At 41.4% G+C, this 13,419-nt stretch overlaps 1 protein-coding gene across 15 annotated transcripts in view; it reads left to right on the top strand.

Moving 5' to 3' along the window:
* The window catches only part of MCF2L2 (MCF.2 cell line derived transforming sequence-like 2), a 181,072-nt gene that overhangs the window by 30,008 nt on the left and 137,645 nt on the right, over positions 1-13,419 (top strand). For all 15 annotated transcript variants that reach the window (XM_026854534.1, XM_026854533.1, XM_026854530.1 and 12 more), the window contains exon 2: positions 12,608-12,691. In XM_026854534.1, coding sequence (XP_026710335.1) covers positions 12,608-12,691 — 84 coding nt within the window. The remainder of the gene's footprint in view (positions 1-12,607; positions 12,692-13,419) is intronic.

Genomic DNA, 13,419 nt, shown 5'->3' with positions numbered 1-13,419 from the left:
CCCCTCCTGAGAGTAAAACATGTCTGGAATGGGATACAGATTCTGATTGTAAATTGATTATGTGTGGATATTTGTATCTGTATAGGCAGCATTACACACTCGCTGCAGTAAATTCATGCGTTTAGCATGCAGTTTAGGAGAGGCAGGGGAAAGAAAGTGCAATGTAAAAACATACTACGCATCTTGCCAGTCTACCTCTGTCCACCTAGTAGTGTCTGTTTGTAACACTACAGGTGTCTTAAGCTCAGTAAGTATCAAAGTGATGCTCTGCGTTGATTTGGCATTTATCTGTAACTACATATAAAATCTTGTTAGTTTTCTCATGCTATACTATAAGCATTGTGATGTGTTGGTTGGCTGATGGGGGAAGGATGGTAACACTGGATGTGTTATCCTTAAGACAGGTCCACTCCAGCAGCCAGTCTGTATAGACAACTTCAGTCTGCTCCTCATTTTATAGAGCAGGGAAACTGAAACTGGAGTTTGCTTGTGACCTGGATTCCTCTCCCCATGCCTCAATTTCCCTATCTATAAAATGAATGACACTTGTCTTTTTTGAGCCTGACTGATGGCAGGACACGCAGAAGAAACAAGACATTACTAGTACCCTAGCTAAAGAGTGACTTCTATCTAAAGTTGCTGAGATGCTGGGGTTTGTGGTAGTAGCAGACAATTTTACCAATAAACCTAATGCTGAAGTGATGACCCAGTATTGCTTCAGACAGTGACAGATGCCATGTTACTATTGGCACACCAACGTGAAAGCATGTATGTACATCTGTCACGCACAGTGCAAACTCGGGTCCTGAAGTATTTGTTGTCCTAGGCATGTACAACTGGTTACTCCCCGGTTGAAGAACTGTCATCATGTTTCCAACCAACTTCAGAGGTCTCCTGCAGTCTTGTCCTTTGCCTTTAAATAACAGCACTATGCTTTGGCATGTGGGTGTGCCTTTGGGATAGTACTCCAGGACAGCTATTCGCAGCAGCAAAGTTGGTTTCCCTTGGCCCCGAACACTCTACTATTTAAAGTTATTTTAATGAGAGCCCTTTCCATGCTTTAGTCTGAGCAAGTGAATCTCTTTTATCTCTTGTTGGGACATACATTTATTTGTGCTAAGCTGTGAATGCTTCCTAAATGTCTAAGGGTGTGCGTGGAGAGCTGCCCGGGAGGGAAGCAGCCAGCTGTACCTTGGGGAGGGTTAAAGCCTGGGTGTGGTGTGTGTCAGAGGTCTCTGCTGTGGTTTGGTTGAAGCAGTTACTAAGCAATTTGTGCAGGCTCCTCCAGGAGAGTGTCAGCTCTTTGGTGCATGGTTGGTTAGATCCAGGACCGCTTCCATCCCTCCCTTCTGCCTCGTGTGAACTCATTACCACAGGGGGACTGCAGAGAAGCCAGCCTGCGACACAAGGGAGGGCACATCCTTGTGAGTGTGTGTGGGGGTCTAAAGCAGAGGCATCACTCTTTGTAGTGTGTTTCTGTTGCTTTTTCTAATGGGCATCTGGACTGAGATGGCGGTGACAGCGTGGAGAATGCTGCTGGCGGTGTGTCTGGGTCCCCTCGGGCAGAGAGGTCGGCTGTGAGCAGTAGTTGTCCGTTACCAAGCAGGGATGGCTGCTATGGCTCGCTGGTCGTCTCCAATGGCAGTAAGCAGGGAAATATTTTTGAGCTGACTGGCCTCTGTTCAGGAGTGAGCAAGAAAATAGTCCTTCAGCTCCTGAGCCAAGCGGTCACTCAAAAATTATGTAAATAGACTCTGAAATTATTTTTCTGGATACAGTAGTGCAGAGCAGAGCCGGTGGCTGGAATTTTTCTAAGATACTGTTTCAGCTGTGAAACTGTCTGCTGTCAAGTTCTGGGAAGAAATGAAGCCTGCCATAGTCTGCTGTATCTCTGATTAGCTTAGTGTCCAAGTGTTGCAGTGAATGTATTTTAGCTTCGCAGTTTGCCACGTGTGCTTTTTGTTATTCGTGATGGATTTTAATGTGACAGTGTGCAAATATGAAACCTTTTGTTGTGTTCTGTTCTTTGAGCAGGAATTTGTGTTCTAACAATTGTTGTAACAGGTTTTAGGAAGAAAATGAATTAACTTTTCTCCGATAAAACTGGAAACCATCAAGAAATATTTACTAGTGAGGGGCTAGGCAAGGGGCTGTGCCATGCTGCTGTAAATCTGGATTAATTTCTTGAGGCTGATGCTGAGATTAGACCTTGGCCTTTAATGCCTTTTATTAGGGGAGCTCTTCAGAGCAGGATATAACATCCCCTATAATATTCCAGTGTGTGCTCTGTGAAATCAAGCAAGTCCATCTTAAAAAAAAATATATTTTGCTGATTAAATGATGTGGAATGGTGTGTTTCTTTAGGTCTTTGCTGATATGGATAGTTTATAATGTATAGTGAAGACCTGTTAATCATTCCTTATCTATCTCTTATGATTTTGCAGAAATATTATGTGTCTTCAAAACAGGATGGGATATAGAATCACCTAAACTGAATAGTGAGAGTATATACTATAACAATTTTATAATAGTTTGTACAATTTATCTTTTATGGTGATTATTAATCAATGATTTTTAGATGCATAAATGTATGGTGCGTTCTGACAATAAGTAGTTGGCAAAATCCTTGAAGCGTGACTATAAATTTGTACGCACCAATGTATTTTTGTAAAACATACCAACAGTCAATCAAAATACTGTCTTGATTTAACTTTCTTTCCAGTTTAGTTATGTAGGATAAAGATTTTTTGACTTGACAATCAATTTTAAAACATTTTCTTTAAAAACAAACAAAAAAAGCCCAGCCAAATAAGAACATCCAAAGACCGTTTTTAAAGAAATGATTAAATGGAAGAAGTGGCAAAATTTGTTTCTTCACCCAAGGAAGTCTATACCAAAATCTTATGAAGCTGATTTAGAAAGCTGAAATAAACCCTAGAGGGTGCACGTTAGCAGTAGCAGCACTGCATATAATAAATAGTAGCAGGAACCTATCCTGCCTGGGCTGGTGACAGCCTGCTCACCAATTTGACACAGAAGTGAATAACTGATTTTTAAACTATAGATAGGCCTGATTGAGAACTATCAACTCCACTACTTCTGAGTCGTGGGGTTCCCCAGGCTCTGATTTTGATTTTGATTTTGTATCTGAACTTCCTGGTCATCTGCTACCATTTTAGATTAATACATATTTAAATGTTTAACAAAACAGGACTCCAAGCATATGTACATTTTCTTTAGTTTCAGTGCAGCTGCACATGGGCTTAACTTTGCCTTATGCCCATGCCTGAGGGGTCTGCTGAATTAGCAACCACCTGAAAGCCTGGATCTAAAACCTGGGGGGGAAGTTCAGGTTTGGATCCAAAATAACTGTGGTTCATAGAATACCAGGTTGGAAGGGACCACAAGGATCATCTGGCCCAACCTTTCTTGGCAAAAGCATGGTTTAGACAAGGTGGCCCAGCACCCTGTCCAGCTGAGTCTTCAAAGTGTCCACTGTTGGGGAATCTGCTTCCCTGGGGGGATTATTCCAGTGCCTGATTGCTCTGTTGTGAAAAATTTTCCTCTTGCGTCCAATCAGAATGTTCCCAGGAATAACGTGCCCATTACCCCTCATGTTTTCCATGGGACTCCTTTTGAAAAGGAAATCTCCATCTTCTTTGTAACCACCCTTTAAACATGGGACCATGATGATAAGGTCTCCCCTAAGCCTTCTTTTCTCAAGGCTGGACAAACCCAATTCTCTCAGCCTTTCCTCATGCAGTGTATAGTTCTCTTGCACTTTCAATGCAAAGAAGGAGCATGCTGGACTCTTTGGGACTTGAAATTCACTGCAAGCAAGTCCTTGAAAAGTCCCTGCAGTTTGCTAATGGTTGGTGTGGTCTTGAGGGCAAGCTAGAAATTTCCCTTTTATGTAGTGGCAATGCTGACCTGCAGATAACTGTGAATTATAATTCTGTCCAGCATCCCTGCTGCCTTGACGCCTGCCTGGCCTTACCTTCTTACTTGGACAGCATTCAACTGTCTCCTTCGGAGATTGCCACCAGAGACTGCTTTGAGCCTCTCTTGGATCTTTCATTCCGTAAACTTCAAGCCCGGGTGTATGGTAATGGGTTTGCACCTCTAGGGTGGTAAGATTTTTCCAGTTACTGCAGTGTCCCAACATACCTACTCAAGAAACTGAAAGTGAGGAGATTTCCAGTTGGAAGGACATGATTTCAGTTCTTGGATATAAACAGCTCTCCTTTCACCTCCTTCCAAGTCATCCACAGTAGATGCCTGCCTGTAAAAACAACTTGTTTAACTAAGTCTGTAACCACCCCTGGAGCATGGGAAAACACAACCACTACACAGGTCTTTTCAATCTGTGACCTCTCCACTCCTGTAATTTTATGGTAAAAGTGAAAATCAGATTTAGTCAACAAGATGAACTGAAAAATACAGTCGTCCAAAGTAATTTGACCAATCTTTGCTGAAAGACTTAAAATCAGAAGAAATGTTTACCGTGCCCGCATAGCAAAGCTCAGCTAAAGCTGTATGTCCTTCACTAGGCTGCACGGAATGCTTTGGAAATACTGATTGTGACTTAGCATAATGAAAAGAGAAAACTTCAGATCAACTGTGCGATAGAAGATCGCATCAGGCACTAGTTCAGCTTCTGCCCAGGCAGACACTGAAGGTTCCAGGTTTTTGAGCTCTTCAGAGAAAGCTGTGCATTTCTAACCTTTTTCTCTTTCATGGACATTGTTTGGGAAAGCTTGCAAGGCAGATTCATCAAACCATGGCCTAGATCAGTCCCCTTCTCAAGGGATCAGAGCATATCAGCAGTGCATCCCTCGAGACAGTTGGTCTTGCTCCTGACCGTGCTTGTCCAGCGTTTTACTACATTAGTGTACACAAAGTTGGGTTTGCCATTACAGCTAAAAAAACAAAACAACAAAACAACCTAAAAAACTTTAAGGGATATCTCCAAACATGAACCAGATTTACTTAAGTATTTTAGAGGCTGCTCCTATCTTTGGAAGTTAGTTAGTGAACTTTGCTATGAAACTTAGTTTTAATGAGAACAGAAATTGCATTTAAACAAATACACCTGTAGTTTTTGCGGTTGTGCTTGGTTAGCAAATGATCTGAGAGAAAAGATGACGCCAGTCACCTATCTGTGGTGCATTTTGGCTTTTGCCTTAAGTTGATCTAAATGTGATTCTCTGCTGGGAGAGGTAATCCTGGCCTTGCCATTTCCCATCCCATGCCTTACTAGCACTTGCACCCTTTAAGAAGCAATCCACTAAGAAAAAGATTGCTTCACTTTATTCACAGTAACTTTTTTTTTCCTGGCTTAGTTGTCAGTTGACTTAACATGGGTTAGGGGGGGGAAAAAAAAAAAAAAAAAAAAAAGATGGTGGGAATGTGCAGAAGAGTAAGAGAAAGGATGGTATTTCCTTTCTGTTTATAGCTGGATTTTTAGTTCTTTAAAGCAAACAATCTGTAGCACAGACAGTTTGTATCAGTAACTGATCTTGCTGTTTCTCTGGCCTGAAAGAATAAACAACCTTTCCAAAAAGTAAATAAAGGGCACAAATGGTGAGAAGGAAAAATAAATAGAATTTTTTAAAAAAGAAACCCAAACCAAAAGAATCTTTTTCTGATATAGTAACTTTGAAGTTCTTTTTGGCCTTCAGGAAGGGAAATATTTTGCTTAAGGGTTTGCATTGGGAGTTCTGGTGGGACAGAATATTTTCCAATCTTTTAGCCTACTTAAACCATATCACCGAAGACATGCAAATTTGTCTCCTTAGTGTGTTTAGTTCTTGAAATCTAACTTAGCTCTGCTAGACTCTTAGATAGGTTGTTGTTCGTGGCAAGCAGATACAGGACTCGAGAGAACATTTAAACTGTAGGTACTCTGCAGTATTTGAGTTTGTGTGTTGCCTTTTGGGTACTTTTTAAGAAGAATAAGAACACACATAACATTAGGTTCCCTTTCATTCTCTTAAAATTAAATTTCTGGCCTTATGCTTAAACCTATCTGGCTCTATTCCATCACATCAGCAATCTTACTTTTCCTCAAATCCACAATTTTGATTTGAATGCTGTAAGGATCATCTTTGAGCTTGCACAGAGTGGAAGTAGGCGGGCATACTCTATGATTTTTAACAAAGATTTTATTTCATTTCCATCTGTCTTCCTTCCCTGTGAGTCACATATTAGGCTGTCATTAAGGAGAGATGAACTTTGCTCTGGAAATTTATAACCCATTATTCCAAGATTTAGTGACTTTAGATGGGGGATTGAAGCAACCCCCTCCTTTAGTCGACAGAAGGCCGGGCAGTTGTAGCATTCAGTCACAAAAACCAAAGAAACCTCAGTGTCCTGTTACGGCTGGTTGCCTTTGGTTGTCTTTCATGGAGCAACAGGCACTGCTGTGTGTCAATCTGTTTGGTGCAGTCCAATTTTCACTCCAGCGGGTCATCTTTCCAACACTGTTGGAAACCATTGGTTGCCATTAACATGTAAACTAGTTTCTCTCTGCTCAGAGAAGAGAGGAAGGTACAAGGTTATATTCATTGTTGCTTTTAACCAGCTGCTGTTGGCATAGCTCCGAAGGTGGCAGTCTGTGGGCTGTGCTCCAGACCTGCTGCAGGAATACGTACAGCTGTGGTGAGAAATAAAATAGGCAAGTGTGTGTGGGGAAGCCCAAGCATGTTTCATTTCTGAGTGAGGAATTATGAAGCATAACTGAATGGCTTTGCTCTTAGAGATTAGAGAGCACAATCACAGCTAGCCTCCCTGAGATCTGGGAGGGAGGAGAAGCTGTGTCAGACAGATGGCTATAGTAATTGCTTTTCTTTTTCTCCCTCTTGGTAGAAAACCTTGGGAAGCAAAACTGTGAGGCCTAATTATTCTGCAGTGAAAGTGGTCTCTGCCAGGAATTGGATTTGTAGCAGTTTAAGAGGAGAACCAAGAGTATGTGAACTGACTTGTTTCACTTTTTTTTTTTTTCCTCTAGTATCACATCCTATTCACATTTTAATTGTCCTGGCAAATTCAATTAGCTCAAGTAATGAAGAGCTGCATGGTACCTGTAGAGATTCAACTTTGGTGAGGAATGTCGGGCATTGGTATTGTTTCATATAGTACTGTTTGATCAGTTAAGCTTTTTTCTTTTTTAAATTTGAGAAGCTATGTGTAACTGCCTCTTCAATTAACCTTTTTTTTTTTTTTTTTTTTTTTTTTAATCACACAGAAGCTAGGAAAAGCCTGAGTCAAGGATGCCAAGATAACCATGTCCCAGCCACTTGGCTGGTGTTTGTTTTGAGATGATCTTTAGTTGCATGGCTGTACAGACTTTTTATCAGAGGATAGGACTGCTTCGAAGTGGCCTGGAGTGTCCAATCTCTCCTGCAGATATTGGCAAGGTGCAATGAAGCAAGACAGTTGTCAAACTCCTGCGGCTTGTCAGCTTCCTAAAACCTTCCCATTGACTTTTGGGTTCCTGTGTAGTAAATTTAAACATGCCTATTATCAGCAAGTTTTTCTGAAGTACTCTATGAACCTGTAGCTGTTAGCTCAGTATCTGCTCATGCCAGCCCAAAGCAGGGGTTTCTCAGCGGTGGTATCTGACCCCCAGGAACATGGCATGTTGCTCCTGCCCAAGAGGGTGCACACCACTCCTGCAGTACACGGACCAAGAACTCTACAGAGCCTCCTGGGATGAAGTTAGGGGAAGATGTGAAGGGATTAATGCTCACTGATACTAAGCAAAATGTCATGGCTTTAAAATGAACCCAGACCTGTGTCTTTTGGTTTGCTTTTAAGATTTTTTTTTTTTTTTTTCCCTCAAGCTTTTCTTTTAGCCAGAGATTAAAAACTTCCTTTAGCAACCCCGGGTAATCATGTTTCCAAGGTCTGGGACTTCTACTGCAAGCTCTGTGTTGTGATGGTGTTACAAATTCATCAATATTGGAGAGTAACTACCTTTAAGCACTGTTCTAGAGGAAGATGAAAGAGGGCAAATGTGACATTGTGTGCTGTTGGCTACAGCTACTGACATTTTGTAGCCATATGATCTGATTTGCAGTTTGGGTTTATGAGGCACCTTCCCTTGTTTCCTCAGATTTTTTTCAGTCTCCTGATAGTTTCTTCTGCTACAGTTTATTTTTCTGGAACGTCAGTGTGTGAGCTATACTCACTTGAAAGAGTGATTCATAGTCACCAAATGTGTTTTGTACCCCCTTTCTCATCATTGTGATGTCTCCTGCTGAGTGTGGGTTTTACAGCAAATCCCATGTGGCTCGTCTTGCCCAGGCAGGAGATTTGATGAGAACTAAATTCTTGTTTCTATTACTTCATCTTCTTCTTACACCACAAAATTCTTTTGGTAGAAAAAGGATATTTAAAACCAGAAACAAAGCTATTTTTAGAGCAAACTAATAAAGCAGCTATATGAAGGGGGGGTAATTCTGTTTTGCTCAAGACTGGTTGATGATAATGATGCCTTCATAGAGACAAACATCAAAAGCAAGCTATTGTACTGGCAGGGTTGTTACCCCGGAGGGATGAACAAGTTTCTGAGAGGCTCGAGATGGTTGCACATTTTCTAGTTCATTTTCCATTTCTGTCGAGCTTCCTTGTGCCTGTCTCATCCATTGTAGAAACCTTTGCTCCATTTTGCAGCTGTTTGGCATAAGCTCAGTCCTGGTCACCCAAACCTGAGTGTAACTGTCTACCTGTGGGACTGCAGGGTTGTCACAATATCTTTGCTGCTTCTGGATGTTGAAATCAACAGTATTTTCTTCAGTGGATGCTCCACGGTTTCTCAGTTCAAAGAGTCCAAGCTCTGTTTTAATTATTATTTTGATTTTTTTAAATTCCACCCCCCACCCGCCCCTTCCAGGTCAAGGGGTTTTTTGTCTGTTTTTTGATTCAATTATATTATAGTCACCTCTAAAAATCCATTTTTCTCTCTTCTGCCTCCATCTTGCTGCCAACCTGTGGTTTGAAAATGGCCTATCTGTAACTATTACAGTGATTCAGAAACACTTCAAGTAGACGGTCTGAAGGATGCTAGAAGTCTTTGACCAATGATCTGGAGACACATGTCAGTACCTGCTAAGAATTGTTTTCATAGATTACAAGACCTTTTTGTTGCTGGTCCTTGGGTGTAGTATTTGTATGACTCCAAACAGGGGTGTCAACATTCTGCTCTCAAGAGGCTAACAGAGGAATCAGGCTTATGGTGTTCTCTGCTTTCTAATAAATAACCCCGTGTGTTCAAAATTATTTTGTTTTGCCTTCCTCCCCAGAACCCATTCTGGACATGCATGAGAAAAACTGCAGAGGAAAAAAGGAAAAACTTGATGGGTTACTGTTATTTTGTTTACTGTGGGAATGTATACCTGCCTCTTTCAGTTTCCTCAAAACCTGGAGTATCACATGGCTGTTGTCTGGGATCTCTCTGCTGCCATCATATAGATAATGAATTGGCATAAAAGTAATTTTCAGTGGGCTGGGGGAAGAGGTAAACACAGCAGGCTCAAGTGATGAACTACTTTGTGGGTCCTCTGAATTCCCTGCTTTGTCTGTGAGAGATGCATTAGATAGGTGATGCTGTGCCAGTTCATATGTTCTTCCTATGCACAGAAATGTTGTCAGAAGGGGATAAAACAGACTCTGGAAATCCTGATGTCTGAGGATTTATGGATGTTTGATATAGAGCAAGAAAAAGCTGTGGGAGGAGGGATGAGATTACTGCAGCAGCTTGATACTCAGCTGCCTTGAATAATGTCACCTGGGGTCAGTAGGATGCCTATGGAGCGGTCAGGAGGCTGTTCAGTCCTTCAGTCTCTAAGTGACCATGTACTGCATCAAAAGCAAAGCCCAGCAAATAGGATTGCTAGTTATATTTATAAAGGCGTAGAATGGAAACCCGTTCTCTGTCCCTAGCTGTTCAGTGGGCTTTGCTTTGAGAAACTGAACATTACTTGCTGAATATGATGTACTGAGTTTAGCTTTAGTATCCATTTCAGTGGATTCCCACAGGCCATAACATCGAGTTATTCAGGTCTAGGGTGTCTACAGACAGACTCAGAACAATGTTACTGCTTTAGCCTTTCTGTTTCTCTGTCTACAAATGTGCAGGCTATTGTCCTGCTTTAAAATCAATTGCAAGTAAGTGACCTGCTGATGAAAAGGTCCTAATGGCTGTTCCAGTCCTGGAGAATGACTCTCAGCACCCGCAGAACAAATATAACACAGAGAAGAGCATATATTTCTTGAGTGGAAGACACTAGCCCTGTTCTGGCCTTGGGCAGGCTTTGATCCCTTTGGTGTGTTTGTTATAGAAACCTTGTGAAACGTAGTCATGAGGATCATGTTGAGGAGTCTGTTTTCCCCAAGCAGATTTCACAACAGTGTCAGCTATAAGCTGGAAGATCATCCACCAGTGGCATGCTGTGTGGCACAGGGCACTTCTACATGTAGACGTGCATTGCTTTTAGCAGTTCTGCTGTAGTGATCGAGACTGGGGGAAGAGAGGGTGTGATGGGGTGGTCCAGACAACCGCTGCACTGTGGATGTTAAGAAGTAGAGCATAAGACTAAGTTGCTTGATGTCAAGGCAGAAATGAGTCAGATCCCACTCTTAATTCCTGCTCTGTGAAGTCTAGAGAGAAAAGCAAACACTGAGCTGGTGTCAAATGTATTTGTACCTGGCAGAATGACTGGGATCTCTTATTTTACAAGCTATGTCAATCAGCCAAGAGCAACAGGGTTTTTTAAAGTTTCCTGCCATCCCAAGCAAAGGCAAATTCTCTTGGTTTTGACGGGGTCATCTCTGGAGGTTCAGTCAAGAATCTGCGTGTAAGATGCTATTGTGAAGCTGTTTGGAACGCAGTTTTTGTTGTTGAAGTTCTGGTGCTTTGGGGTGGAGAGAAGATATGTAGCAGTTTTCTTACAAAGGCTGTATCTACCTTCTGACGTGTTGTGTGGAGTAGTATATCTCTGCTCACGGTGAAAATAAACTAGTCTATGTCCAAAGCTAAGCCTTAGCTCTGCTAACTCTGTGCAACAATGTAAATACATGACCATAGCAGTAGATTGAAATTACAGTGAGTTCTATGAACATCACTGAAACCAAGCTTTCTAGCTGTGATTCATTATTTGCTCTTAGTCAGCTGCAATGTTAAGAATCAGGAAAGCTTATAGTGGGTTGCATAAACAGGATGGAAATAAAGGTTCCACATCAAAAATATCACTCATTCTATTTTGACTTTTCTCCTTCTTAGTCCAAAGGGAGTATTTGCAGAATCAACACCCTTGAGTTGTTTTTTTTTTCCAATTGCTTGGAATTATTGCCTTGTTTAGTGCATCAGCCAAAATCTGTTCAACTTCTTTCCATATTGTGTGTCACTGTCTGTCTAGAAGAGGGCAATAAAACCTAAGAATTCCTAGTTCTGGAAAGGATGAGAGTAGATGTCTGAAAGCAAGACAGAGATGTTATTTTGGGCAGCAGGCTAGGATGCAGGAGAAAGAAGCTAATTTCTAACCTCTCTGACATCCCTCTCTTTCTGGACAGTTTGTTTAAAACCAGGTGCACAGAAGTATTTCAGTACCTGCATTATGTTGGCATCAACAAAGATCTTGATGCTTAAATAGGGCAACTGCCTGCCTTTGCTCTTCTATCTGGAGCTTCTATCAGCTTCCTTCCTATCACCTGTTTTCTGACAGTTAGAGGTGAGCTGTACAAGGCCAGGACTGGTGGTTATTCTGTGGCTGTACAGTGCCTAAAGGCCTAGTTACAATAGGTGTATTGTAACATAAACCTTGATCGTGCCAGTGAGCAGGCAGATATTTCCCAGTAAATGTTGCTGGTCAAGACCAGGGTGAAGATTTGTGGGAACAAATGGGTGTACTTATTACAGAAAGAGATAAAATTAGCTCTAAATAATAATTGCTGGTCACCAAATTGTATGTGTGTGATCACACACACAAATTGTGGTGGTTTTTCCCCAGCTGCTTGCCAGATTATTTTTCAACTTTTCAGTGTTTACTTCAGAAGAACAGGCTTTGTTTTCATGAGAAGAAAGCCTCACAGCCCCTTATTTCCTCCTTTTACTATGTATTTGCTTGTAGCGGAAAAAGCAACAGCAAAGGAAACTGTTCTGGATTGGTTGGCTGCACAAAGTCCTCAGGCAGAGACCAGGGAGTTCAGTGTGGAGCATGGCACTCTATCTGGAATAGACTTTTCTGCTTCAAACATTGAAAAGCTGCTTTATGTGGGAGGCCAAATGCAGTGGCTTAATATGGAACACGAAGTAGTAAGAAACAGGCTGTCAGCTTGAGCAAACCTGTGACTAGCTCTGGCAAATCTACTGGAGCTTGTTTATGAAAAGCTGGCTCTGTCATCACAAGACGATAGATAAAGTAGGCTGAAAATGAGGCTCTGTAAGTATCATTAACTTCTCCGTGATTGATAGTCATATAAGAGCTGAATCAAGCCAGGCTCTTTTCCTTTGAGTGTCATCTTTGTTTTACTGGGTTTTTAAAGGATGGGAAAATTGTCATTAAGGTTTTATTAACTCACTGGAGATTCCTGTTTTCATTTGCAGATGAAATCATGCAGCAGGAGATACGGCCGCTGGTTGCAGTGGATATAATAGAGCAGCTCCACAGGCAGTTTGCGATCTTGTCAGGTAAGAATTTGCTGGTAATCACAGTCTGTGGTTCTCCTGGAAACGTATTGGAATCTGTCATGCTGACTGTCACCCTTCAGCTCTGTACAGCAGCTGCAATAGTGGTTTTATATTGCTGATGAAAAATACTGTTACAATCAGACATTTGCTGTGTATGGAACTGATAAATGCCAACTTGCTATGCTTGTTTTTCTTAAGGCAAGTTCATTTTCCATGTTCTCCACGATGGGGTGGGGGTGTGGGGGAGACAAATTTAGAGGATAAGAATTTAAACAAATCGTTCTGTACATAATCTTTGCACAATGTCCAAGCATCTTGTCTGTGGGAAAAGATTTTTCTTTATCAGGGAGCTATTCATGACCTTCCTCCTCTTCCTCATTTGCCTTTTTTTTGGAAATGATTCATTTCTAAAGTGTAAGGTTCTAATCTTTTAAAGATTTGATTATTACATACTCCTTTGTTTGCCTGAAGTTTGCAATCACACAAGTGATGCAGTTCCTGCCCAAATAAATAGCTGACATGGAAATATTTGCCAAATTATTTAATACACATATTTTGGATACTGTAGAAGAGAAATCCTTATCTGGGTCCTAAAATGGCCTGTGCTGTTGACCCTGTGGCCTCTGGCAACTCTTTTTGTCTCTGTTTCCGCTTGTTCTGCAAATAAGGAAATTAGGAATTTGCTTTCCTTCTTCCCCATAGACACTATTGAAGTATCATGAATTTGC

Source organism: Athene cunicularia (genome assembly GCF_003259725.1).
Source record: "Athene cunicularia isolate RWA chromosome 9 unlocalized genomic scaffold, athCun1 chr9_part1, whole genome shotgun sequence".
NCBI classification, from domain to species: Eukaryota; Metazoa; Chordata; class Aves; order Strigiformes; family Strigidae; genus Athene; species Athene cunicularia.
The sequence above is the reverse complement of the archived record's forward strand: the minus strand, read 5'-3'. Positions and strand labels throughout refer to the sequence as shown.